This window comes from Thamnophis sirtalis, unplaced genomic scaffold, assembly GCF_051295495.1.
Source record: "Thamnophis sirtalis isolate CommonGarterSnake01/CBP01778 unplaced genomic scaffold, rThaSir2_p1.2 scaffold_4, whole genome shotgun sequence".
Lineage (NCBI taxonomy): Eukaryota > Metazoa > Chordata > Lepidosauria > Squamata > Natricidae > Thamnophis > Thamnophis sirtalis.
Genome location: NW_028261384.1, coordinates 93,172,344 through 93,199,779, shown reverse-complemented (window position 1 = coordinate 93,199,779; position 27,436 = coordinate 93,172,344). Strand labels below are relative to the sequence as shown.

The window sequence follows — 27,436 nt, the reverse complement described above, 5'->3', positions numbered from 1 at the left end:
GACCGGGCTAAATTGGAGTTTAGTTTAATATAAGATGTGAATTCAACTGTTGTGTCAGTGTGTTGGATAAACCAGGCGATGTGATTTATTTTTGGCATTTGTAAACAAGTTTAGTGTATTTTGTGTATGTAGATCATATGCAATCCCAGCAGTAAATCATTAGGTCTCTAATAGTGTTATTTCAGCAAACTGAAACCTTCCTCCTGACCACCGTGCAAGCTGTTAAAATTCTGAGCACCCCAAATACAATAATTGCTGCACATGAGGCCAGTAGATGAGACCACTGGCATGACAGGAATGCAAAGAAATGGATACAATAGCATTATTAATATATTAGAAGATAAAGAGAATGCAAATAAGAAAAGTTTTAAGATGTAAAATATATAGTTGATAAGGAAGAAATTATTTTGAATGTATCTTAACTTTCTGTTGCTCATATAGTTCATATTTTCCATATGGGAGAATCGGATGGTGGATAATTTGAGATATGATACAATACATTCCTTTTAGCTTCTCTATGGCTTCCTTTACTCTTAAACATTTTAATGACTTCTCCTCACCCAACAAGCAGATCATTACTGCTGCACCATGAACATTTCTTTTAATCCAGTTTTGGTTTTGAGAGCTGGTAGTGTATATTGGTTGGCTAAGACTAAAAGATTCTCAGCCTGTGGACTTCAGAAACACAGAAGATAACCCCTAGTATGAGTTGAATTTATTTTAACAGCCAGATGAAATCTTATATGACATGGTGATCGCAGGTGTTGTATTGCTGCTCCTGTCGTATATAGTGAGCCACAGAAGATTTACATACCCTGTTTCCTTGAAAATAAGACCTCCCCGGATAATAAGCCCAATTGGGCTTTTGACTGCATGCACTAAAATAAGCCCTCCCTGAAAATATTGCAACACAGCTGCAGCCATGAGGTGACCATGCTTGCCACCTCCTGCACCTCAAAAATAATAAGACCTCCCCGAAAATAAGGCCAAGTGCTTATTTTGGGAGTCAAAAGAAAATAAGACCCTGTCTTATTTTTGCGGAAACACGGTAGTCTAATATTAGGAAATGTTGCACTGGGATAAGATTCTCCTAAATAACCTTGGCAACATTGGCAGCAATGGGAAACTATTGAGTTTCGTACATCCACCATCAGCTTATCAGTTGGTCTTAAGCAATTCCCATTCTTTCAGCAATATGCAGATAATAGCTCATGAGAAAATGTATGAAGCTAAAAACAGTAGAGTTTGCCTGGTTCAATTGAGCCAGTGTTCTAAACATACACAAACCATAACTAGCAACATAGGCTAAGTTTGCAATGCTCATAAACATAGCCAGTTTATCTCTCAGTACTCTAAATGAGAGAAATATGAATTCCCTCACCACCCACATAGACATACCAAAGTTTTTCAGCTATGGCTTTTGAATTTTGACAATACTGTCATTATTACAAGGTTATGGGAAGAAGCTCTTCCCTTTTGTGTTACACATAACCATTGAAACATGTGTCTACTTGGAGGAAAGAATGGGACGACTAAGTGAGTTGTCCCATTCTTGACACAGTTGGTCACTGTTGAAATTGTTAGTGACTGCAGAATTTAAAAACCCACCCTGAATTTGTTACTAGAAAATAACATCAGTAAGCATTGTCTGCCAACTCCTTAATTTGATTTAATGTCTGTTCTAACAATCGCACTAGGTGGTATCAGTCAGTTTCTCAGTTCTGGTCAGTGATGATCTTGATTTATCCCGGAGTAGATTCTTAATGTTTGTCTTGCTGCTTCAGAACTATGGCACAGATCAAAAGTCAAGATATAAATATTGGTTCTTCTTCAACTTCCAATGTTCTATCCCTAAAGCAGAAAATTCCAATGGGGTAACAACATGCAGGAGAAACATGTTGGAAGTAGACTCATTCAAGAGTGGCAGGGCCAAGGAAGACACAAAAATGATTCTTGTGCTGAAAAGTTATCCAGGAATCTGAAGCTGCCTTGAATCCCCTTTCTGTAATACGATTAACCAAAACAGATCCTGCATTTGTCTTTCAAGTGTGGCAGTGGGTTTAAGATAGGTAACAAATTATCTCCCTTCCCACAATTAAGTCTTAAAATGCTGTTTTCAGGAACACAACCACAGAGCATTCACTTCAATGAAAGGGGACAGATATAGGATCAGGCAATTTCCTTTTCCATTGTGCAAATCTTCACATTGAACAATGTGTGGCAGATTTCAACTTGTAAGGGATCTTTCTTTCTGCCTCTGGAAATAGACATTTAAAGGGTTTTTTCTTAAATGTTTTGCAGAGGCAGCCACCTTTTGGCAATCTCAACCATATATAATATACATTACATATATACAGCATCATGTTACAAAAGCACTTTTTGTTGCCAATCCTTCCATTTTTTTGACAAAGTGGGTGCTTTCTCTTTTTTCTCTCTGCTCCCAATTTAAGGAAGAAAGTCTGGGTTTCTAAGAATATTTTGATGAGGAAGCAGACACATTGCCCTTTTGCATCAAGCTGGATAAATGGTTCAGTTGCCCTCCCCACCTGCTGAAATCAAGCCAAAGGGGCTTGACTCAAGATGTTTTGTCCGCCCAAAATCTCCTTCATAGACATTTATAAGATGTCTCAGCTGGGGCTATGAGCAGGGCTGGGCTCTGTGCTGTCGCTCACCAGACACTCATTGGATTTTAAGCTAGCTAAAGATTTGCAGCTAGGCAGTGAGGCCAAAGATCCACAGAGGCCCAACATTGATGGAGTTGGGTCCTTTCCTGCAAAGAGAAGAAGAGAGGGAAGGTTTTAAAATGAGTGTAGACCACCTCTGAGAACATGGCTGGCCTATACTCCATCACTCCATAACAGCTAGATTAAAAGCTAAAACTTCCCCTGTGTGTTGAATTTCTACTTTGCTTACAAAAGAAATCTGTTGATAACTTTTGAAGAGTCTGAGGCTGCATATGACAGGCACCTAGCACCACATTCATTAATTTGTTAATACATTATTAATAACTCCTCAATAAAAGTTCATTAACTTTATTGAAAGATTAAAAATGTAGAGCTTAATCCAAAAAAACAGCAGTTGTAACTTGAAAAATTAATTACACATTTGTTTTAGAGAAAGCCAGAAGGCTGGCATTGCATAAGATGGATGTCCATGTTACTTGGAAGACTGAGAATGCAAAACAGAATTATGATCCTGCAAAGAAGCCAGTCTTCTGTATGTTATTGTCATGAATGTGCCTCTTGATTGAGAAGACAAATTTCAAGACAAAATGCATATAATTGCAGATAATTTCATCTTGGCATCAATTTGGAACTATATATGCTATGTCCAATGTTTTGTCCTGAACATCAATTTAAGATGATTCTAATGTCTTAATAATTCAAACAACAAACAATTGTTTTAAGCATAAAATATAAAAGGTATTGAATTCTAATATATTCAGGGAGGTGGGAGTGGGGGGCACCGTTTTACGGTGGTTCTCCTCCTACCTCTCGGACAGGTCGCAGTCGGTGTTGGTTGGAGGACAGAGGTCAACCCCTAGGCCCCTCAAATATGGGGTGCCACAGGGCTTGGTCCTGTCCCCCCTCCTATTTAATATCTACATGAAGCCACTGGGTGAGATCATACGCCGGCATGGGATTAAATATCATCAATATGCGGACGATACACAACTGTATCTGTCCGCCCCGTGCCAACTCAGCGAAGCGATGGAAGTGATGTGCCAGTGCCTGGAGGCTGTCGGGTTTGGATGGGAATGAACAAGCTTGCACTCAATCCAGACAAGACAGAGTGGCTATTGATGTTGCCTCCCAAGGATAGTCCAGACATTCCATCCCTTAGCCTGGGGGGTGAAATCTTACACCCCTCAGAGAGGGTTCACAACTTGGGTGTCCTCCTGGATTCGCAACTGACATTAGAACATCACCTATCGGCTGTGACCAGGGGGGCTTTTGCCCAGGTTCGCCTGGTGCACCAGTTGCGGCTCTACCTGGACCAGGAGGCACTTCGAATGGTCACTCATGCCCTCGTCACCTCTAGGCTCGATTACTGTAATGCGCTCTACATTGGGCTGCCCCTGAAAAGTGTTCGGAGACTACAGTTGGTCCAGAATGCAGCCGCGTGAGCGATATCGGGTGTACCTAGATACACCCGTTACACCCATCCTCCACGAGCTGCACTGGCTTCCTATTGGTTTCCAAATGCGCTTCAAGGTGCTAGTCATTACTTTGAAAGCCCTACATGGCCTAGGACCTGGCTATCTGAGAGACCGCCTCCTGCCACATACCTCCCTATGACCAATAAGATCTCACAGGTTAGACCTCCTCCAGGTGCTGTCGGCCGGACAATGCCGGCTGGCGGCCCCTCGGGGGAGGGCTTCTCTGTAGCTGCTCTGGCCCTGTGGAACGATCTACCCGTAGAGATCCGGACCCTTCCCACTCTCTCGGCTTTCCGTAAGGCCACTAAAACCTGGCTGTTCCGGCAGGCCTGGGGCTGTTGAACAAGGCCCAGCCCCACCTAGACGGAATGTATGGTGTGTTGTTTTTAAAATTGTATCTTTTTATTTTTAACTTTTAATTTTATCTTGTTTCTGTAAGCTGCCCAGAGTCCTACGGGATTGGGCGGCATACAAATCTATTAAATTACTAAATTACTAAATTATGGTAGTTTGAATAGAATTACATAATATGTATTGGAAAGTCAACTGGAACAAGGGAAACCCAAAGGGAGATGGAACAACAAAGCCTATTTTTGCTTTATTTCTAGTTGTGAAGTCACTGACAAATCTGTAGACAAAGCTTAATGGGAAATGGAACTTCCGGTTTGTGAGGAACCACTGTTGTTAATTATTGGAATTATTTATTTCTTGAAACTAATAACTTTTTCATACATTATGCAGAAAACAGGAAGTGTGATTTCATAGTCTCAGCTTGATTTGAGCCAAGACCAAGAATCTGTTTCTTGTGTAACATACTTGCCTTGGAAAATATTAATTATGGGACTCTAAAAATTTTCAGAATTGTCTTATCAGGGAGATGGATGGCCTATAAATTTAATAAATGTCCTTTGTGGGAGCCAGCATCCACATACATAGAAAGGAAAAGAAAATGAAGGGCAAAGGGTGTGATAAGCTGTGGCATGTCTTATTTTTTTTAAAAGTAAGCCCTTTGGGGGTTTAACAAATACTAAACCACAAATGGTTGAACAGGACAATATGGTTGGGTTCGGAAAACATAAAGCCAAATGAAATGACCCAAGGGCTTTGAGTGATGTACAACTCCAATCCCAGGTATTTCCCAAGACCATACATACTCTTACCCAGTGGCCCCCAAGGCTCCCCTTCATGTTTCCCTTCACCCATCCGTTGTGAATCAGAACTCAAGCTTATTTCCGTGGAGAGTTGATCTGTGCTCATGAAGCTGTGCCTGGAAAACAAGGGGAAAAAAATAAGAATTGGGAGACATCTCTGAACTAAATCCCAGAACGTGTACATATCCAGTCTGGTATTATGATGATAACTGTTGAGATTTGCTGGCTCCTCTGTCCTACCTAACTTCATTTTAATATATAAATGATAGCAATAGTGAGTGGCTACAAACCACTGCTTTGTCTGAAAGTGACCATCTATCCAGGAAAAAAAAAAGGAAGGTGAATGTCAGAGGGCATCCTGGAAGCATCTTCACTTTGGGTTTTTTTTTTTTTTTGGCAGTGGATGGTTTATAATTGACCTTGGTCATGCCCATCACATGAGCCATGTTTAAAGAGCTCATAATTTGGTTTCATAATTCCAAAGGCACCCCTGCCAAGATTTGATATAGAAAGACTTGAGCAAGCTGCCAGAAAAACATCCCATAACTATATAATTCTGATGTGTACAGGAGGCACATCTTAAAACAAGGCAACCTAGGTAGCTACTGAAGTCAGATAGCTAGACAGTTTTTCAGGCAGACTTTCAGTGACTTTTTAGCAACAATGCAACTATGGTTTGTAATTGCCCACCTCTGGCATGTTTTATTTCTTCACCAGTTTTTTAACCTTAAAAAAAAATCCAAAATGCCTGCATATGTAGGCTTTGAGTTCCTCGTGTCACAGTGGAGTGTGTATGGGCTATACTGATTGCACCAGTGAGGCTAAAACCAATTTCGTTGTATAGATGTACAATGACAATAAAGGCTATACTATACACTATGGATAATCCTTGAATATTATTGTTCTCCATTGATTCCCTTCTTTTTATTCTTGAACTCTTCTTTTGTTCAGCCAATTCTAATATTAAGTGGTTACAAAATTTTCTCAATGGGGAATAATTCATACTAATTTGCCAAATATAAAGTCAAGACGGCAAACAAATGTCTTTTTCATCATTGGTCAGAATCAGACAGTGTAGGTCAGTGTTGTGCCTATTTCTTCATGTGGCAGGATTGCCAAAAGAAACCTGTTTGCATGAATAAAATGTTTCCTAGATAATGAAGTTCCACTCTAAATTAGGCAGTGACCTTAATTCCTTTTCCAAGAACATCAAAGTTTGATGCTTTCATTCTGAAAAAGAATAATTTTTCTGCTTCTCTTAAAAACAGATTGGCTATTTTAGTAAGGCAAATTGAAACCAGAGTAAAGCTAGAAGGGATTTATTATGGTTCAATTATTTGCTTAAGTTGACCTAGACCAAGCAAATAGAGAATAGATGTGGAACAAAGATAGGCAATTCTTTAGTGGAAAGATGCTACACAAGTTCTGGGGCTTGTGAAGAGTTGTGATAAACAAGTTAGTGATGAAAACGGAAACGGGGGGAAAGATTAAGTTATTTTTCATAAATGTTAAACTTATTGAAAAGTGTAAAACTTATTCCTTGTCTTGAAATGGAAGAAACCCACAACACAGATTTTCAGCAATTGTGCTAAGAATGCAAGAGATCTTAGAGAAAAGGTTACATCTTTTAGACACACACTGACCTCCTGAATATCTTAGCTTCTGCGTGGCTTTCATTACCGTTCAGAGTACCCAAAGAGGGCCACTGGTTCACCAAGGGTGCGGACATCTCCTTGGAGAGTTGGGCAAACTGGCTGTTGTCTGAAGGAATGAGGCCTGTCCTGAGGGCAGAGCAGGAGGAGGGAAATCTGATTGAGGAGGAGGGAATGCAACCTGTCAGCTCAAGGCAAGGAACCAGGGAAAAGCAATGTGTACACCACCCTCAGAATCCAGTTTTAACAAACCTTAGAACCCCCCCCTCCGCCTCACAGGACAAGGGGAAATGGATTCCATTTGGGCCTATTTATTACTGGCAAGGAGAGTATATGGCGTTGGGTCTTACTTACAGCTGCTCTTGCAGTTCCAGGATGATGCCTTCCAATTCCCGTTTCTCCAACTGATTCTGCACTTTCACCTCTTCCAGCCTTAACTTCAGGCGTTTGTTCTCTGCCTCCAGATCCTTGAGTTGTGACTCTCTCAACCGAACTAGCTCTTCTAGGTAGCCCTGAGACACAGCAAATGAAGGGGAAAGGGAGAAAAGTTAATTCCTATGCAGTAAAACAATGAAATTGCCACAAAATTAATGGATTATTGGAATAAACTGCAAAAACAGCCAATAAGCATGAATTTTTTAAAAAAATGATTCTTGTCCATGAATTGCTAACCCCATTTTTAGACTACAGATGTAATAACCTTCAAAAGTTGTATTATGCTGGATCATGGGAAAGCTAGGGAGTTTCAGAAAAACATCTACTGCTTCATTGACTATGCTAAAGCCTTTGATTGTGTGGATCACAACAAATTGTGGCAAGTTCTTAAAGAGAGGGGAGTACCACACCATCTTATTTGTCTCTTGAGAAATCTATTTGCGGGTCAAGAAGAAACAGTAATAACTGGATGCAGAACCATTAATTGGTTCAAATTTGGGAATGGAGTCTGGCAAGGCTGTATACTCACTATTTAACTTATATGCAGAGGACTCATGAGAAAGGCGGGGCTAGATGAATAAAAAATTGGAATTAGGATTGCTGGGAGAAATATCAACAATCTCTGATATGCAAATACCACCACTCTAATGGCAGAAAGTGAAGAGAAACTAAAGAGCTATGGCAAATCTAGACAGCATACTAAAAAGCAGAGACATCACCCTGCCAACAAAAGTGCATATATTCAAGGCTATGGTTTTCCCAGTTGCAATGTATGGCTGTGAATGTTGGACCATAAGAAAGGCTGCGCGCCAAAGACTTGAGGCCTTTGAACTATGGTGCTGGAGAAGACTCCTGCGAGTCCCTTGTCTGCAAGTGATCAAACCGATCAGTCCCAGAGGATATCAACCCTGTCTGCTCTTGAGAAGGCCAGATCCTGAAGATGTAACTCAAATACTTTGTCCACCTAATGAGAAGGAAGGACTCACTGGAGAAGAGCCTAATTGTGGGAAAGATTGAATGCAAAAGAAGAATGGGCTGACAGAGAATGAGGTGGCTGAATGGAGTCGCTTAAGCAGTCAGGGTGAGCTTAAATGGACTCCAGAGGATGGTAGAGGACAAGAAGACCTAGAGGAACATCATCCATGGGGTCGCGATGGGTCAGACATGACTTCGCAGCTAACAACAATAAAAGTTGTTTTAGAACTGAACTCTCTAGCATATCAAAACTAGTAGTAATAAATCAATGAACCAACAGGTAGCTAAAAATCTTAGCAAGTATAAGCCTTTCGAAAGCAAATTAAAAATATTGCACCAAAATATATGTTTTCTATACCAGGTAATCTTTAAAAAGGACATTTCAAAGTTCTGCATTTCAAATGCAGAAGATTGTTCCCCCTTGTGTTTTTTACAAAGGGAAGCATAAAGAAGAATTTCTGAGGGAAGTTTGTGTCTTTAGGGCATAGCAATAGGAGATATGAAATAATTTAAAGCCTGGCAAAAAGTATTTTGTGGAGTTAGTTATAATCAAAGTTTTAGAACAGCCTTCCCCAACCTGTTGTTCCTTGGGTGCATTCCTTGAGAAAGAGGGGGAGGGGGATAGGAAACAAAACATATATTAAGAATTGTCTGTCTGGTAAGGTAATCAATATACTTTAATTAACCCCTGGTAACATATTCTGAACAGATAACTGTCTTAGCCTATTGCAAAATTTCCTGTAATCTAGTGACTTCCAATTATATTGGACTACAATTTTTATGTCACCAAACACTGCCCATAATCCAATACATTTAAAGTCACCAATTTAGAGGAACCCCACCATCTGATTTTTCTGAATGGGAAGTTCCTTCCTCAATACAAATACCACCTTGAGAGCAAAAATTTTCCATATGGTACAGTCATGTAGAAATCCCTCTCCATGTCTACTCTGCTTCCATTAGCTCTTTCCCAAGGAAGTTTTATTTAGATCTATTAAATTCTCATCCCCGTCTGCAAAATCTTCCCTTGATTCTTTTTTACTTCAGAAAGCTGATTTTAGAAGTCCTGTGGAGCACAGGAGGGACTCCTTTGTCAGTTGTCTCCCTCTAAGGCTAGAGCACTATTTCTAAATCTCGCTCCAATCTCAGCTGTGCAACCGTGAACATTTCCTTTGCCCTTTGAGATATCTTGCTTTTATGTCAGGTGTAGATTTGACCCTCAGAGCCTTATGCTCATGCTTGAACTCCAGGTACCTTTTGTGCATAGACGATGCGAAACTTCTGCTCTATCTTGCGCCATTTAATATACCAGCTGTCTTCTGCAGTCACTAATGGTAAGTAAGGGTGGTCAGGAGAGCTCTCTTCACTGGTGCTGCTCTCCAGGCTGTGCCGGTCCTCTTCATCACTTAGGTAATCATAACTAGAGAGATTGAAGTTTACTGCAAAAAAGCGACTGAAATGGGATGCACAACTGCCTGCTAGAGTCTTCCATGTCCATCTCAGGTTTACAGACAGCAGCATTATATTTTAGTGATCCTAATAAGAATGGATTGAGGAGTTTCTACAGGTTTTTTCATAGAATATCTTGTTTACCTGTCCGACATAGATATATCTAATCATTTCAAGTCCCAAGAATTCTGAAAACTTCAATTAAAAAAAATAACCTACAAAAAGAATGTTAATGCATTCTGTTCTACCTGTTCTGCTATTTATTTATCTTCAGGGGAACAGTTATTTTTGTTAATATGCAGGGATAATTTGTTCCCTGTCATCCTATGCAAATTTATGATCAGAAGGGATATAGTTAATTTTGCCACCTCAGTACCTTCTCCAATTATGATGATAATAATGATAATGATGACAATCCAATCTGTCTTACATGTGGAGCCAGCTTAGAATGTGTTTTTTTTTAAATGGGAGGTTCCTCTTTAAATTAAACATGCATCTCTTCAACTCTGAACAATCAAGTTTACATTTCTAGCCTTGGAGAACCTTCTGCCATCCTGCTCTGTAGCCTAATCCTAATGACACACAAGGCAACATTAGGAAATCACATTACCTCTGTGTAAACTTCAGATAGGGAGTATAGTCGATAACCACTGGTGTCTTACCATCCATAATTTCTCCTTTGAGGCAGAAACTGAAAAACAAACCAAGATTGGATTTAGTTATTTAAAGATCCCTCTCTCTCTCGAGTACCTACCACAGATAGTTTAGGGCAGTATCACAGTCCTAATATCAGTTGGGCACACATATCGCCACAATATTGTTTATTTGATTTTATGTGCAAAGACAATCAAATGTAGTTCATTCAATAAGTATGTCATGGAAAATACAATGCTTACCCAAAGTAATAGTGCTCATCCAGACAAAAATGTTTATTTTTGAGGGCATCAATGTACCTGAAGTCTATAGCACTGAGACCAATCAGCATTCCTGTAAGGACAGTCGATTCTTCTCGTAACATTATTGCTCCATCATCATAAAATCTCCTACAGAGGAAGGGGTGAGGAAAGAGAGACGTTCTTGATTAAATAAATAAGGGTAAATGTGGTAAAAGATATGGGAGTTGTTATCCCATATCTCCCACCATGCTATTACAGGTAGTCTTCAGCTTACAACCACAACAGCCCAAAATTTCTGCTGCTAAGTGTGGCAGATGTTAAGTGAATTTTGGCCCATTTTGGTTAGGTGAGTCACTGCCGTTGTTAAATTAGCAACATGGTTGTCAAGTGAATATGGCTTCCCCATTGACTTTGCTTGTCGGAAGTTTGCAAAAGGGATTGATACAATCCCAGGACACTGCAACCATCATAAAGTTGAGTCAGTTCCCAAGCATCTGAATTTTGATCATGTTAGTATGTGGATGGTTATAAGTGTGAAAAATGGGCATAAGTCGCTTTTTTCAATGCCTTTGTAATTTTGAGAGGCCATTAAATGAACTGTTGTAAGTCGAAAACTATCTGTATTACAAATATGGAACATATAGCTAGATTTACATATTTCTCCTTTAGAATGGAAAGGAATGCACACAATGCATATAGACATATAGAATAAGGTCATCCAATGACAAAACTATTTATAAAAGATTACTTTATTGAAATAAGGCCTGCCATTGCCTCTATCATTCTTTTCACAGGAAACAACTCTTATTTACGTTTGTTCTTTTCTGGACAGTTGGGCACTTCTTAAATAAGTCCCCTAGTCACAGCAGTCCACTACTTTATATTTCAAGAAAAACATATGGGGACAATATAGGTTCCCAGGCACATTCTTAAAGATTAAGCCAAAAGCAGATGCTTTCTGTTGTGGCCTGCCAGCAGAGCTGGCAGCTGATTCAGACAGTGAGGAGTTTGGGGAGGAACATGGGCCAGTCCTTGAGTCTGGGAAAGGCTCTGATTAAGGCTCTGTGTCAGAGGCAGACAGGGGGCCAGAGCCATATGGCAGTAATCACTGCTTTCAGAGTCAGACATTAGTGAGGCAGACGATCAGCTGTAGCCTGTCCCCAGTGTGTACATGCATAGAGTTGCCAGACGAAGGGAACAGCTAAAGAACAGGGATCAACTTGGGAGCAAGGCCACAGGTGGAAGATGAGTGGCCCCTCCCAGCGGAAATAAAAGAGGAGCAAAAGGGGAGTGGAGTTTGCAGAATACAATTAGTTGGCTTAATTGGCTCGTGACTTTCTGAGACTCCTTGCCAAGTTTTGCAGATATCAGCCTGGCAGCTCTCTATGCCAAATAAAGTCTCTTGTCTGTAAATCCTCCCTTGAAAGACTTTGCTGTATTTGAATCAGCAGAATTTACAGTAAATTAATAAAAGGGGTTTTTGTCGGGACCAGGAGTTTGCTTTATGCTCTCGGGAAGCCTCGGTCAGTTCGCTTTCCTGGGCAGCCTGCCATCTGCAATCAAAAAACTAAAAACATCAAAGTCATCCAAAAATTCTGTATATACACTGTATATAAATCTGTATAACACATTTAGGTCCAAACAAACCCACTTAGTCAACAGTTTGAACATAAGACATTTTTGCATCATAGAGGCAAAGCATTAGGCATCGCTTTCTCTGTATATGATGTTAGCATCAAGCAATTCAAAAACTAGGCTAATGCCAAATATTGCACTATAAGAGCCTCTTGCCCTTTTAAAGGTAAAGGTCAAGGTTCTCCCGCACATCCATGCTGGTTGTTTCCGGCTCCAGGGATGGTGCTCATCTCTGTTTCTAAGCCAAAGAGCCAGCGCTGTCCGAAAATGTCTCTGTGGTCATGTGGCCAGCATGACTAAATGCCGAGGGCGCGTGGAGCACGGTTACCTTCCCACCAAAGGAAGAAGCTCTGTTACCTTCCCACTATTTTTCTACTTGCATTTTTACGTTTTTTTGAACTGCTAGGTTGGCAGAAGCTGGGACAAGACCTCACCCGTTATGCGGCACTAGGGATTTGAACCACTGAACTGCCGACCTTTCTGATCGACAAGCTCAGAGTCTTAGCCACTGAGCTACTGCGTCCTTTTTAGGCTTAGAATTTAAGATGCACAGATTTCCAGAAAAGTTGAGAGTAATTGTCTTGCACTTGCAGAATAGAAGTTCATTTATGACTACTATATATTGCAGAAGAAAAATAACAGCGGAATTGTTTTATACCGAGTACAAGATTTCCAAACTTGTGTCCACTTTTTGAGATTTTGAAATGTTTAATTACATGCATCTAAGTTTACACTGTATTTATATTTATGAGCTTGGGACGTTTTTTTCCTTCCTATTTAATAGGATGTGTAGTCCTATATGAGCTCCTTTGTATAGTTGCAATTTTGGTTGGGAAAGTAACTAGAGACTTGGGCTACAGACCTACCTGATCAGATGAAAATGGAGCAAAGGAAAAGGGGGTGACTATTTGGTGGAATAGGGACACGGTGGCTCAGTGGCTAAGACGCTGAGCTTGTCGATCAGAAAGTTGGCAATTCAGTGGTTTGAATCCCTAGCACCGTAAACAGAGTGAGCTCCTATTGCTTGTCCCAGCTTCTGCCAACCTAACAGTTCAAAAGCATGTAAAAATACAAGTAGAAAAATAGGAAGCACCTTTGGTGGGAAGGTAACACAGCATTCCATGCGCCTTCAGCGTTTAGTCACGCCAGCCACATGACCACAGCGCTGGCTCTTTGGCTTTGAAACAGAGATGAGCACTGCCCCCTAGAGTCAGGAACAACTAGCAAATATGTGTGAGGGGAACCTTTACCTTATTTGGTAGCAGCACAGAAGTTCTTACCTGGTTGTTCTAGTATCCCGAAGTGCTGTTGCAATATACTCAGACATGCGCTTCTCCATCAGGGCCACACGAATCCATGCCCGGCCCTAAAACAGAAAGTTTGCTAGAACAGGCAGCACTACAAAAATTGTTCATTGTATATGAACATGGACTAACTCAACACGAGATTCTGACCAATGCTGAAAAAGATTTATATCTATTTCAAACCGAATCTGTACACGAAGTAAAGATAGCTCGGAAAAATCTAAGGAAAGCGGGATAACAGCCAAATAAAGGTTCCTATTGTGACATTAAGTAACTTAATCCACTGCTGTTTCCAAATACATACCTTTTTTAAAGTCAGTATGTCTCACTCCTCAACTTATGACCATTTGTTTAATGGCTATTGAAAGTTACGACGGTGCTGAAAGATGTGAGTTACAACCAATTCTCATGCATCCTCACAGTCTGCATCTTCAGTCACAAAATCAAAATTTGAACACTTGGCAACTTGTACACACATTACATACCCACACACAGACCCCCACACTCACACGTATCAGTGTCCTGAAGTCATGTGATTCCATTTATAACATTCCCAAGGGTGTGTGTGTTTCTGACAAACAAAGTCAATGGCGGAAGCCAGATTCCCTTAATAACCACAGCAAAAGCGGTCATAAAATTGAGCACAACTCATTTAATGACTATATTGCTTAGCAACTATAGGAAATTTTGTTCTCAGTTGTAACTTTCCTGTTTTTATAGAACTGATTTTCTGACAAGTTATATTTAAGGTAATAGGTTCTCCTCTTCTCTCTCTTCTTCTTCTACTCAGCTTTTTCTCAAATGGACCAGCAGCCACAGAAAGAAATTTCAGAAAGCCATGGCGCCTCTCCATCATTTCCCCAGAATGCTGGTATGCAGGATGATTGCACAATGAAGCCAGCTGACTTCTCTCCCTCTGGAATTTGGTTTCACAGAATTGACTCCCTTTGAGCTAAAAGTTTTGGAAAGCTGAAGAAGAAGGAAATCCAGCCCTTGATCTCACTACATGCCCACGCAGAAATAAGACTGAGAACAAATAGGATTGAGGGGGGGGGGGGAAACAAGATCTTTCCATTCTCAGCCACCTACTCTTTTACCACGGAATGTAGGAAAAGAGAACAAATGGGCTCCTCTTTCTTGATCTGGTGATTTTAAAAAGTTTTTGGTTGGCCTTTTGTTCTCTTCCCACATGCTATGCCTGATGTATGGGGCCAGGAGACTCTGCAACATACAAATAGGCCCTTTTTATCTTTCTTTTCTTGAGTTGCAGTAGAGCCAATATGTTTACTTCTCACACCTCAGCATTGGCTAACAAAGAGACTCAATTTATCCTATTTTTAAAAATTCCCGAAGGCTATAGTGAGGGTGGGATGGGAGTGGTATTTATGTGTATATCAACAACAGTAAAAATATCCACAAGGTGTATGCTGCACAATTAAGGCTCTACCACTGTGGTGTTTTGATCATGGTATGGGATGACAATCATCATGTTGACTTTTCCTACCTCCCAGCATATGTTTATGAGTGTCAGTGTGCTATCCTGGATGATGCCTAGGCAGAAATCTCAATTATGACAGAACATTTAGGCCTTAACCTTTTATGCCCATTTTCTTACAACAGTATATTGTAGCTCTGCCATAAATAAATATAAATGACAAAGAACCCATACAAGGTATTAATGTTTGCCTTATTATTTTTGCCTTGGTTGGAAGCAGATTCATCATCAGTTCTCCATAGCAAAACAACTAGTTAATCCCACAGTATAGACGTCATTCTCAGAAAAGATGCTGCTCACTGCATCTGCATCTGGAAACAGATGCAATGTGTGTTCAAATCTGAAGCCATGATTTTCAACAAGAGGAGATAATTCACACAGTGGTGTTTCTGTTGGCCACAAGTAGCCAACAGAAACATATATAAATTCAGGAAACTTACCTGAATAAACTCAAAGGTAGTTGATAAGTCACTGTAGACATAACAGACATATTCAAATAAAACAATGAGTTACTAAAATTAATAAAAAATAAAGTTTTATCTCTCTGATTTGAAAAGTGAGTTCCTTAACTCTCAATCTTAAACTCCATTGGTAATAAAGAGTGAGCAATTCAATCATTGAAGTTTGCCTTTAGTAATAATAGGGAGTATCAAATAAATGTGGTGGAAAATTAAATAAGAGATAAAAAGCTTCCATGTCATGTGTTGGAAAGCAGTACAGTACACCAATACAAATTAATTAAAGACGAAACCCCATTGACCTGATTTTTACCTGTTTTTTAAAGATTCTTCCCAGCTATCTTTATCCTATAATGCAGATTCACATCAAATGCAGGTATATCAAATACTGTGGACAACAGAATTCCTTTCTAAATGTTTGATTTATAGCTATGTCTCAGACAGAAAACTAACACAAACTGAACATTATCAAATGATTTAGAAAGGTAGGACTAATATCAAACATAATACAAGAGAAGGTAATGTGTCCAACTTTAAAAAGAAATTAGATACTTTTTCTTTTCGAGTACTTCCATTAACCATGTGGCTCTTTCAATTTTGTGAAATGTATACCAAAAATATTGACTACCAAATTTTGCTACATCCTGGAGCAATGTAGCAGAGATAAATGCTTGCATTTTTAAAAACCATTATTAAAACTCTTATTACTTTTCTTCCTGCTTCTGCTATCTGCATATATAGTCAGATGCACAGCTACAGGGAAGGTAAGCTGGGTTAAGGGCAGGCCCAAAGAATTTTGTCAAGTGAGGTAAAAGTCAAGATTCTTTCCAACACCATCCCACATATAGAAATAAACTGGCAATTGACTAGCAACCTCCATAGTATCAAAAGGCAATGTGTTAGGAGGTAGGGCAGGCTGTATAGCATGAACAGCTTCACACACCTGGCTGTCATTCACAGCCCCCAGCATCTATTGCCTGAAGTGGCCACTTAGCTATATGTAATGGCAGTGTCGGCCCAACAGGGCTTCCCTCAGTCCCTGAGATCTTCTGACCTTAGCCCTGGAGGAGCTTATGTTTTCCATGTTTTCAATACTACTGACGCAGTTATTTGGGACTTTGTTGCATGCCAGGCGGATGTAATCCCAGAAGCCACGTTGTCCATCAGAGCTAAACCAACTGGCAGGACCTAGGAGGAAGCAGGGAGGGAAGGAGGGGAAAGACTTGTAGTGTACTGAAGACAATACCGATCAATAATGAATGGCTGTCTATTAGCTGCTACTTGCTAAGGAGTCTAATCATAAATCTATAATAGATGCATATTAACATTTTTATGTATACACATTGCTTCTTCATCCCTAGTGTATTAAAACTGTTTTATTTCTAGTCTAGTCAATGACCAATATAAAGTATTTTGACCAAATTCCTTTATCAAAGTTCACCAGAAAACAGATCCCTCACTAATGGTAGATCTCAGGGTGTATAGAGTACATCACAGAAGTGAGTACATCCCCTCACATTTTGTAAATATTTAAGTATATCTTTTAATGTGACAACACTGAAGAAATGACACCTGGCTACAATGTAAAGTAGTGAGTATACAGCTTGTATAACAGTCTAAATGTGCTGTCCCCTCAAAATAATGCAACACACAGCCATTAATGTCTAAATTGCTGGCAACAAAAGCGAGTACACTCCTAAGTGATAATGTCCAAATGGGGCCCAAGTAGCCATTTTCTCTCCATGGTGTCATGTGACTCGTTAGTGTTACAAGGTCTCAGGTGTGAAGGGGGAGCAGGTGTGCTAAATTTGGTGTCATTGCTCTCACTCTCTCATACTCGTCACTGGAAGTTCAACATGGCACCTCATGGCAATGAACTCTCTGAGGATCTGAAAAAAATGAATTGTTGCTCTACATAAAGATGGCCTAGGGCTAGGCTAAAAGAAGATTGCCAGGACCCTGAAACTGAGCTGCAGCACTGTGGCCAAGACTATACAACGGTTTAATAGGACAGGCTCCACTCAGAACAGGCCTCATCATGGTCGACCAAAGAAGTTGAGTACCTGTGCTCAGAGTCATATCCAGAGGTTGGCTTTGGAAAATAGATTTAAAAGTGCTTCCAGCATTGCTGCAGAGGTTGGAGGGGTGGGGGTGGGGGGTCAGCCTGTCATTGCTCAGGCCATATGCCAAACACTGCATCACATTGGTTTGCAGGGCTGTCATCCCAGAAGGAAAGTTCTTCTAAAGAAGTTGCACAAGAAAGCTCACAAACGGTTTGCTGCAGACAAGCAGACTAAGGACATGGATTTATGGAACTATGTCCTGTGGTCCGATGAGACCAAGATAAACTTATTTGGTTCAGATGTTGTCAAGCGTGTGTGGCAGCAACCAGGTGAGGAGTACAAAGACAAGAGTGCCTATAGTCAAGCGTGGTGGTGCGAATGTCATGGTCTGGAGCTGCATGAGTGCTGCCGGCTCTGGGAAGCTACAGTTCATTGAGGGAACCATGAATGACAACATGTACTGTGACATACTGAGGCAGAGCATGATCCCCTCCCTTCGGAGACTGGGCCACAGGGCAGTATTCCAACATGACAACGATCCCAAATACACCTCCAAAACAACCACTGCCTTGTTAAAGAAGCTGAGGGTAAAGATGATGGACTGTCCAAGCATGTTTCCAGACCTAAACTCTATTAAACATCTGTGGGGCATTCTGAAATGGAGGTGAAGGTCTCTAATATCCACCAGTTCCTTGACGTTGTCATGGAGGAGTGGAAGAGGTCTCCAATGGCAACCTGCGAAGCTCTGGTGAATTCTATGCCCAAGAGGGTTAAAGCAATCCTAAAAAATAATGGTGGCCACACAAAATATTGACACTTTGGTCCCCATTTAGACATTATCACTTAGGAGTGTACTCACTTTTGTTGCCAGCAGTTTAGACATTAATGTCTCTGTGTTGCATTATTTTGAGTGGACAGCACATTTACACTGTTATACAAGCTGTATACTTACTACTTTACATTGTAGCCAAGTGTCATTTTTTCCATTTTGTCACGTTAAAAGATATACTTAAATATTTACAAAATGTGGGTGAGTGAACTCACTTCTGTGATATATACAACAGGAATCACAGAACAATTCCATTGCTGGCTAAAAAAAAATACAGCACATATATAGCATCATAACAATTTGGGATGGATGGGAGTGGAAATGTTTATCAATGTCAAAATCACTACTTAATCCTTAATTCTACTTAATGTACTTAATTCTAATTATATATCAGATATTATTTGGAAGGTAGATTTTGAAATTGCATCAGAAAACACGATCAGTCCCACATCCATTATTATACATGATACTGCCTGTCATACCTTGGGAAGACCCAGGGAAGAGAAAGAGAACAAGGCAGGTGATAATTTTCATAAGGTGCCTACTCAGACATATCCTTTTCTCACTTTTTACAGGGCTCCCACCACCAACTGCCTTTGCAGAAAGAAGTGTACAGAACAGTTTTAGTTCTTAAAAAAATAAAATAAAACTATTTGTTTTTATTTACATGTAAATATTTATATCTTGCCTTTATTTTGTACAATTCAGGATAGAGTATATAAAGTTACCCAACCAGCTTTCATGCCTGCAGAGGACAAGATTTTAGCCTTTTAGTTTCTAGTTCAGCATCTTATTCAAATAATTGTGTTTTGGGAAGACACAAATAATAGAAACAGCGTGTTTGCTTAGGCTCTAAAATACTTGTTGAAGCCCTAAGACAACAACATTTCCTGGTTGCTCCTAATGGTGATCAGTATAAGATCAATATATCAATATATGACAGAGAGCTATGAATGGATACAAACCTTTGGTTTGATTCAGAAGAGTTTTATTTATATTTTTAGACCCTTCCATCCATCCATCCTATTCAATGTTTATTTCTTGACAATCACCATCTCTTAACATAATTTCTTTAGTCTTTCAGAAAGCAATAATTCTGATCTATATATTACAGATTGGATTGATAAGAGTGACCCTGAAGCAAACAGAGTTATCTGCTTACCAATCAGAAGGATAAAATACTATATTGCACTGAAACATAATCCAAGTTTATGAAAGGCTCGAAAGACTGGAGAAGCATATACCAAGTGTATGCTGAGTTATAATGAGGGATATGGAGATCAATCACTGTTTTATCAAACCATTGTTTTTAAAAGATATTTAAGCTCAGTCTTGGACATTTCTATTTCAATATATTGACATCAGTGGGACTTATATTAAAAATTCCATTTTATGGTTCTATTCTATGTAGGTTTTTTTTAAAATCCAATCTTATGTTGGATACGTAAGGAATCTAAAAGGGGATTCCTCTATTTTTAGCTCAAAAATTTGCAGACATCAGTCATGCATAGGCTAAGCAGCAATGTATGAGCTCAGCAGTTTTTGCTTAGCTCCACATATAAAATTTGCAGTGATGCAGATTAGCACCACCACCACCACCACCACCATCATCATCCTCTTCTTCCACAAGATACGTTTATTTGACCTACCATGTTCCCCTTTGAAACGATGGCTGAGTATATGCTCTAAAATCGCAGCAAAGTTGACAAACTCTTCGGATGAGTCATCAATGGGTTCTATCGTATATTTTTCCAATAAAGTCTTCACAGAGAATCTACAATTGAATGTAAAAAGGAAACAGAATAGAATTTAAACAGAAATGCTGTTTAAACAGAATTAAAAGGAAAAAGAAGCCAAACCACCAGATATACAGTAGTTTTTTTAATTCTTTGTAAAATAAGAGCATAAGACAAAGTTCTTCCTTTTCCAACAATGGACTGAGCCTTTGCTCATAAAGTAGCAGCAGAAAGCTTGGGCACAGCCTCAGCGAGGTAGCTTCTGACACTCATTATAGCCTGTTGTTCGCATGCTTCTTGCTCAGCAAATAAAAGCTTTTAGAAACATTTTTGCTTTCCCTGCCAAACCTGGTACTGTCAATGAACACCAGTTGTGTCTTCCACCATCAGAATTCTGTGATGAAATGTAGGTTTTGCATTTTAAAAATATCTGCCTTAATCACTGGTCATTAAAAAATACTGCTATTTAGGAAATGGAGAGCTTGAGACTTCTATTGAGAATCCTGGTAGTAGAAGTGTTCAAATTAGTGAAAAATAACTTGGTCTACATAAGCACATGGGGTGGGGGAAAGAGAGATCAATGGGTCAGGCTTCAGATACCGGAAGCTCATCTCTTCCCAAACTGGAATAATATCCTTTCAGGGAGAAATATCAACAACCTCAGATATGCAGATGATACCACTCTAATGGCAGAAAGTGAAGAGGAACTAAAGAGCCACTTGATGCGGGTGAAGAAGGAGAGTGCAAAAGTTGGCTTGAAACTCAACATTAGAAAAACTAAGATCATGGCATCCGCCTCTCTCAATTCCTGGCAAATAGTTGGGGAAGAAATGGAGGTATTAACAGATTTTATTTTCCTGGGCTCCAAGATCACCGCAGATGGGGACTGCAGCCAAGAAATTAAAAGACATTTGCTCCTGGGGAGGAAAGCTATGGCAAATCTAGACAGCATACTAAAAAGCAGAGACATCACCCTGCCAACAAAAGTGCGTATAGTCAAGGCTGTGGTTTTCCCAGTTGCAATGTATGGCTGTGAAAGTTGGACCATAAGAAAGGATGAGTGCCAAAGAATTGAGGCCTTTGAACTGTGGTGCTGGAGAAGACTCCTCTGAGTCCCTTGGACTGCAAGACAATCAAACCAGTCAGTCCTAGAGGAGATCACCCTTAGCTGCTCTTTAGGAGGCAAGATCCTGAAGATGAAACTCAAATACTTTGTCCCCCTAATGAGAAGGAAGGACTCACTGGAGAAGAGCCTAATGCTGGGAAAGATTGAGGGGAAAAGAAGAATGGGCTGACAGAGAATGAGGTGGCTGGATGGAGTCACGGAAGCAGTAGGTATGAGCTTAAATGGACTCCAGAGGAGGGTAGAGGACAGGAAGGCCTGGAGAAACATTGTCCATGGGGTCACAATAGGTCGGACATGACTTCGCAACTAAAAACAACAACAATTGTAAGCTTTCTTATATTTATCTGCTTCTTTGTTTCTCCTCCTGTAAAATGAGGGCAATTTGGATTAACCCAACTTTTACCTGTCCTTATTTGGAACAAACATAACGATGATCATTTAAACATGTTCTGGTACACTAATATATTATTACATTATTGCAAATGTATTATGTTTCAATAGTGTGGCTATTAAGCAAGCAACGAACAAAAACGTGGCAGATTTTTATTCTAAGCAACTTTGGGGAAATTATTGAACAGATTGTTATACCCAGTAATGACTTTAAGCAGCAGTGCATTAAGGAATACTTAAAACTTTCTGGCATAAATCTAATGAGACTTATAGCAATATCTCTAACCAGATTTACACAAAAATAAGTATATCAATATTCCTTAAGCACTCCATTGCAAACTAATATTGGGTGATTGATATCATATATAAATTAAATTGTAAATAGCTCCTGAGAGTAACTGGTGCATTTCTGTATGATCCACTTCTCTGGCCATAATTTCTTCTGAGTTTTACTGGATGCTGAGTAAGAGTGTAGCATCTGTGATTGGATTGGTCCCTCTTAAAAAATCACTCATCCTCAGAAGAGGCTGCCATTGGCATTTCTGCATGAATCACCTCTCCAGGCTGGCTTTCCACTAATTAGAAAACCTTTCCATATCATTGAATGGTAGTAATTAGGATTCTGTTAGGGCAGATCATTTCTATTTCTCCATATGTTAAAAGTAAACTCTTTTAAATTCAAATTGAAGTATGTGTACAAAAAAATAGAGAATTCCTTAGCTTTCAGGAGTCTGAGAAATACACTTTTACTCAGTGTTTCACTGTTCAACATTTTACAACTTATGTAAGTTGTAATTAAAGTATATTGTATGTTGATGTATTTTGCTTCTGTTTGCATCTCAAACTGCATATGCTTATACAATACTAAATGCATTATGTAATTCATTAAACATTATAGTCTGTAAACAAATTTTGCAGCTACCTAGCCAGGTATTCAAGTTTGAATTGGAAAATCAAACTTAGGTTGTAGACTGTTCATCAAAAGTTCACACAAAATAATGTGAACATCAGAAAAAAAATCAGATCTCTGTAAAGCAAAGATGAACTCACAATGCTATAATGTATTTTGCCATTAAATATGCACCTGAAATTTGCCAGTTCTGTCTAATAAAGGCTAATAGCAATTGATATCCCAAAATTTTTGGAAAGCTGAACATTCTTCTTGATTTTCATACGTTTAATTATTCCTTGGATTCAATTTGGCTGCTAACTTGATCTCCTATTTGGCTAAAAATCTAATATAAGCATTTTAGTTCAGGACAGCTTGAAAGAAGCAAGTGTGTATAACAGTATGCCTGAAAAATCCATTGAAGTTGGCAGTTAATAAGACTCAATCAATCAATCAATCAAGACTCCTGATTCAATCTTCATTTTTTTTAAAAAAAATTAAAAGCAATATAAACGATTACTTGATCTACTGACAGTTAACTTCCTGTGATACATTTGGCATTTAACCCATTCAGAATGTCCCTTGATATTTGCTTTTTGGGCTGTTTTGCATAGCCTTTGCAATTTAATCTCTTTTTTTTTTTTGGTTTTTGTATTGGTTTTTCATGATCTCCTACCCATGCTGTGGCTGCAATCCCTGAAAAAATATTCTTCAAAGTTCCATAAAAACATGAAATTGAAGCTAATTGAAAATATGATTTAAGTGATTCGAAATAAGCATCAGAGCCATTTAAATCTTTAAAATGAGCTGCTTTGCATTATATGGAAGCACGTGTGAAGCATCTGTTTTCTTATTAAAGAAGCTGTATCTTTTCCCAGGTTGTCATGAAATTATTTGTACAGCCAGACAGAAATGAGTATTTTTAGCTATCTCTAAACTTCTACATTCTGTGAACTACTTGAAGATTGAAAATAATAAACCCAGAATTATCTGACCAAATTCTCCTTAAAAGTCAATGTTGTCATTCTTCAGATAGCAGTTAATTAGATGCTCTTAGAGAAATGATGATAGTAATATCTATCTACCCCTAGGCACCCAGAATATATACTATTACCATATCCAAGTAGGTAATACTGCATAATATCTTCATTAATACTGTATTTTATCTTCAATGGTTAGGCTGAATTTGCTCAGAAAGTATGTTGCTGAATGTTATCAATCGAGTATTTATCAAGTTTCTTAACATATACACCTATTTTTAAAAGTAAAATGAAGAGAAGGATGAATAGTGTTAATGAGTATCACAATTTCTCATTCCTGAATGTAGCATTCAAAATGTAGCCCAGTGAAAAATGAAGCAATTGCCTTTTCACAGAATTGTCTCCCAAAGGTCAGGAAAAAATAATTAGCACATGTTCAAGATTCTCCACAAAGCCTGCCCCCCTCACCAAAGTACACTTTGTATATCAATATTCTTTCTGTGGTATTTTTGTTATCAAGTATGTCTGTCATGTGCACATATAGAAAGAGAGTTAGACATAAGACTAGCCTTATGTGTAACTAGCTAGAAGATGGCCTTGTTTGAGTTCAATGGGATTACGGCCAATTTAAATATTTGCTGATAATGTTTGGATCTTATCAGTCAAAATTACTTACCCTTTACTCTTTCTTCTAATTTATGTAAGCACTATATAAATTAAGAAAAAGAAAACGGGCAGAAAAAGCTTGTCTACATAAATGTTTGCAGTAGATTTTTTTTCTTCCGTGGAAACCATGAATACTTGTATTTAAAAACAGTGTGAATAATATTGATTTACATCCATCACCCAGAGTTTATTTCCTCCTCCTAAGCTTAAAAGCCATGATTATTGATATTTGCTTGTCTAAGAAAGATAGGTTATGATTTATATTTTAGTCAACAATTGTGCTGGCTGGAAATATTGGAAAGACAGTAGACTGGAAAAAGCTGTTCTCATCATTTTAGCTCCCCATTCTCTATCTTCTCCACCACAACTCCTTTCGGAAAGTTAGAATGATCAACACTGCACCCAACTTTCAAAAAACAAAAGAATAATTGTATTTTTTTTAAAAAAACATTCAATCCTAAAAATAAGTCTGTTAAAGTGAAGAGTACATCTTCCTTCACTTCATTGTGAAAAACAAAAAGTACAGAATATCATGGTCATCTTGTTGAATAAAAGATACAGGTTGCTTGGAGGCAGGCCATCCAATTCTGCCCAGTCCCAGGAAAGAAGAGACACGAAGCTTTGGTTGGCTCCAAGCTAGGATTGTCTACATTTATTTGTCATTCTGAGCAGTTGACTTTGTCAGACAAGCAGAGGTCACCTAGTCTTTGATGTCAGATATATGAGTTCCTCCTAATAGAAGAGGCCCTTTGTCTCTTCTGCTTTTATTTCCCAAACTGTTTTTTCTATTGTTATTATTTTAAGCAAGTCCACCTGAATAACCAAGAAAAGCTGCACCATCTTCTCCGTGCTTTAACAATGCTATTTTGATATAGGTTGAGGAAACTAGAAACTAAATGTAGTCCTACTTTTTGCTCAATGCCTTTGTTGGAAAATGGAGATTGTTGCCATAGCAGCTGCCCGCTAGTCCTCCTTTTCTCCCGCTGTCCCTTCTACTGCTCTACAGTGATGTCACTTCCCAGATCTCATATCTCCCTAAATGGATGCCTATAGCATTCTTCTGTCAATATTGTTTCCAAGAGAGAGCATTCCTTTCCTTGAGAAAAAGAATGGGAAGCAATGAGAGGGATTCTAATATTGAAAGGGCCCCCTGTGACTTTCTGTTTCCTATTTCTTGCTTCTTCATGGGATTCAATTCTAAAGGGCAACAATTCACTACAACAGCTAAGAATTACAGATAGCCTTTCTCTTGCCTCCCATAATTTTCCACCTTGCACTGGAAGCTGCAATTCCAGCTGCCAATCTGTAACTGTCTCAGCTAACTGATCAGTTTGTGAATGAAAATAAGGTTTCAAGGCTGAAAATAGCTAGCTTTAGGGTAAGATCAATATAGTTTAAGGTATATTTCTTAAGTTTACTGGCCATGTGAGAAAACCTCTTAGGTTGTTAGAGTCTACTGATTTAATGAGGGATACATTTATGGAAATAACAATTACTTTGAGCTTCAGATCCATAAATTGCTGAAAATTTGATTCTGCAAACATAATGGAGGGTGTGCTGGATGGAACCTCACATCATTCCCAATTAGCATGTCCATTGATTATGCTGAGTGGAGTGATGTATAGTGTGGCCCATCTTCTGCCTTGGAACTCTACACCACCATTGTTATTCCCCCGTCTTTTTTTACTTTCAATGTGCTTTTCTGCCCAACTTAGTCTGTCCTCTTAGATCTCTTGAATTCCAATCTACCTGATTGTTTTTTCCATCACTCAATATAGTATTTTCACCTTTTAACTTTTTTACCTCTATCCCCATAGAACTGAATATTCATACTACCTGTGTGAAATGTATGTGAAACATTGTGTAAGCTTAGCCATTTCCAGACTTTTTCTTTTTTTAAAAAAATGTTTAAACATAAAATTAAAATATTGAGAAATGGCACCTTTCATTTCTACCTTGCCCACTAACCTGGCCTTCCTCCCACCTTTATCTTAGGGAACATGCCTAAGAATGAATACTCTTTTATTCATTCTGCTTACATCCCCCTCCTCTACCCCCACAATGAAAGAGCCTCTTACCTGCAGACTGTAATCAGATTTTTCCTTTCTACTGAGATGTTCCGGGAAGAGGTTTTCTTGGAGGACAACCCCAGCGCCATAGTGGACCGGATACAATGTGATTCCATCCAGGGGAAAGATGCTCTCAATAGCCCTGGTGGTGTCACTGCTACCTCTTCCTCCTCCACCTCCTCCTCCTCCTCTTCCTCCTCCTCCCCACCCCCTCCCCTCCCCCTTCCTCTTCTCCCTATTTTCCCCCAGAAAACAAGGCGTTGGGTCAACCTCCCCCAAGAGCGGATGGCTCTGAAATATCTCCCTCCTCTCTCTCTTCCCCAAATTAGCTCCAGCCCCCTTCTTGGATGGTTCGGGGGGAAAAGCAGCAAAAACCGGACGAATGGCGACAGGGGAGGGAAGGTCGGGAGGAGCTCTCCTTGGTGCTGATGGAAAGCCGGGTCGTCCTCCGCCTCCTCTTCCTCCTCCTCCACAGAGGAAACCAGCCCCTTCGCCAATGACGTGATGCCCGAAGATGGGAATAGTCGGCGCCGGCGGAGAAGCCAGGAACGGGAATGAAGGAGGAGAGGCGGCGCCTCCCTTGTCAGTGTTTTCCAGTCATTTTATGCAGACATTTCAGCCGCGCACAAAGCTCTCCCGCCATACGTCTCCTACACTTAGGGACTATGCTGGGTTTGTTTGCTGCTTTCACTGCAAACAATCTCAATTTTGCAAGAATTAAAATCAACATAAACTGAGATATTTTCTCACCTGAAGTTGTTAGACAAAAGAATCAATTCACACTTTGCCCTCCTGGCAGGGATTCGCATGGGATAAAATTGACAAGTGTGAAAGTTGAACAAATCATACAAATTATAAGCTACAATGAGATTTTCTTTAGTTGCAGATGTTTTATATGCGTCCTGGCATTATGGTCCACAATGGCTCTGGGGTTGTTTTATTCAACCAGCTATGGTTACAAATTATAGTTTAAATCATTGCAAATCCAGCCATTCTCTCCCCCCCCCCGCCCCCAGCCTCTTTCCTACCTCCATTTCATTCTTCCACTGCTGATTCTCCGTGTCTTTATGAGAATGGCT

The 27,436-nt window shown here is 39.4% G+C and overlaps 1 protein-coding gene across 6 annotated transcripts; it reads right to left on the bottom strand.

The window, feature by feature from the left end:
* Nucleotides 1–1,653: 1,653 nt before the first annotated feature.
* RUNDC3A (RUN domain containing 3A) lies at nucleotides 1,654–26,571 on the bottom strand. Of its 6 annotated transcripts, none has more exons than XM_087713422.1 (11): nucleotides 26,367–26,571; nucleotides 20,151–20,275; nucleotides 16,664–16,797; nucleotides 13,633–13,718; nucleotides 10,718–10,864; nucleotides 10,432–10,512; nucleotides 9,627–9,777; nucleotides 7,317–7,474; nucleotides 6,954–7,118; nucleotides 5,320–5,426; nucleotides 1,654–2,770 (listed from the first exon to the last, which is right to left on the bottom strand). In XM_087713422.1, exons 1-11 carry the CDS (start codon nucleotides 26,471–26,473, stop codon nucleotides 2,628–2,630), a joined length of 1,404 nt encoding a protein of 467 aa, XP_087569548.1. In that variant the 5' UTR covers nucleotides 26,474–26,571; the 3' UTR covers nucleotides 1,654–2,627. The 6 variants fall into 6 exon arrangements, with proteins under 6 accessions (XP_087569548.1, XP_013918224.1, XP_087569549.1 ...); XM_014062749.2 differs by having other exon boundaries at nucleotides 9,627–9,792; nucleotides 26,367–26,570; XM_087713423.1 differs by having other exon boundaries at nucleotides 10,775–10,864; nucleotides 26,367–26,570.
* Nucleotides 26,572–27,436: the final 865 nt, after the last annotated feature.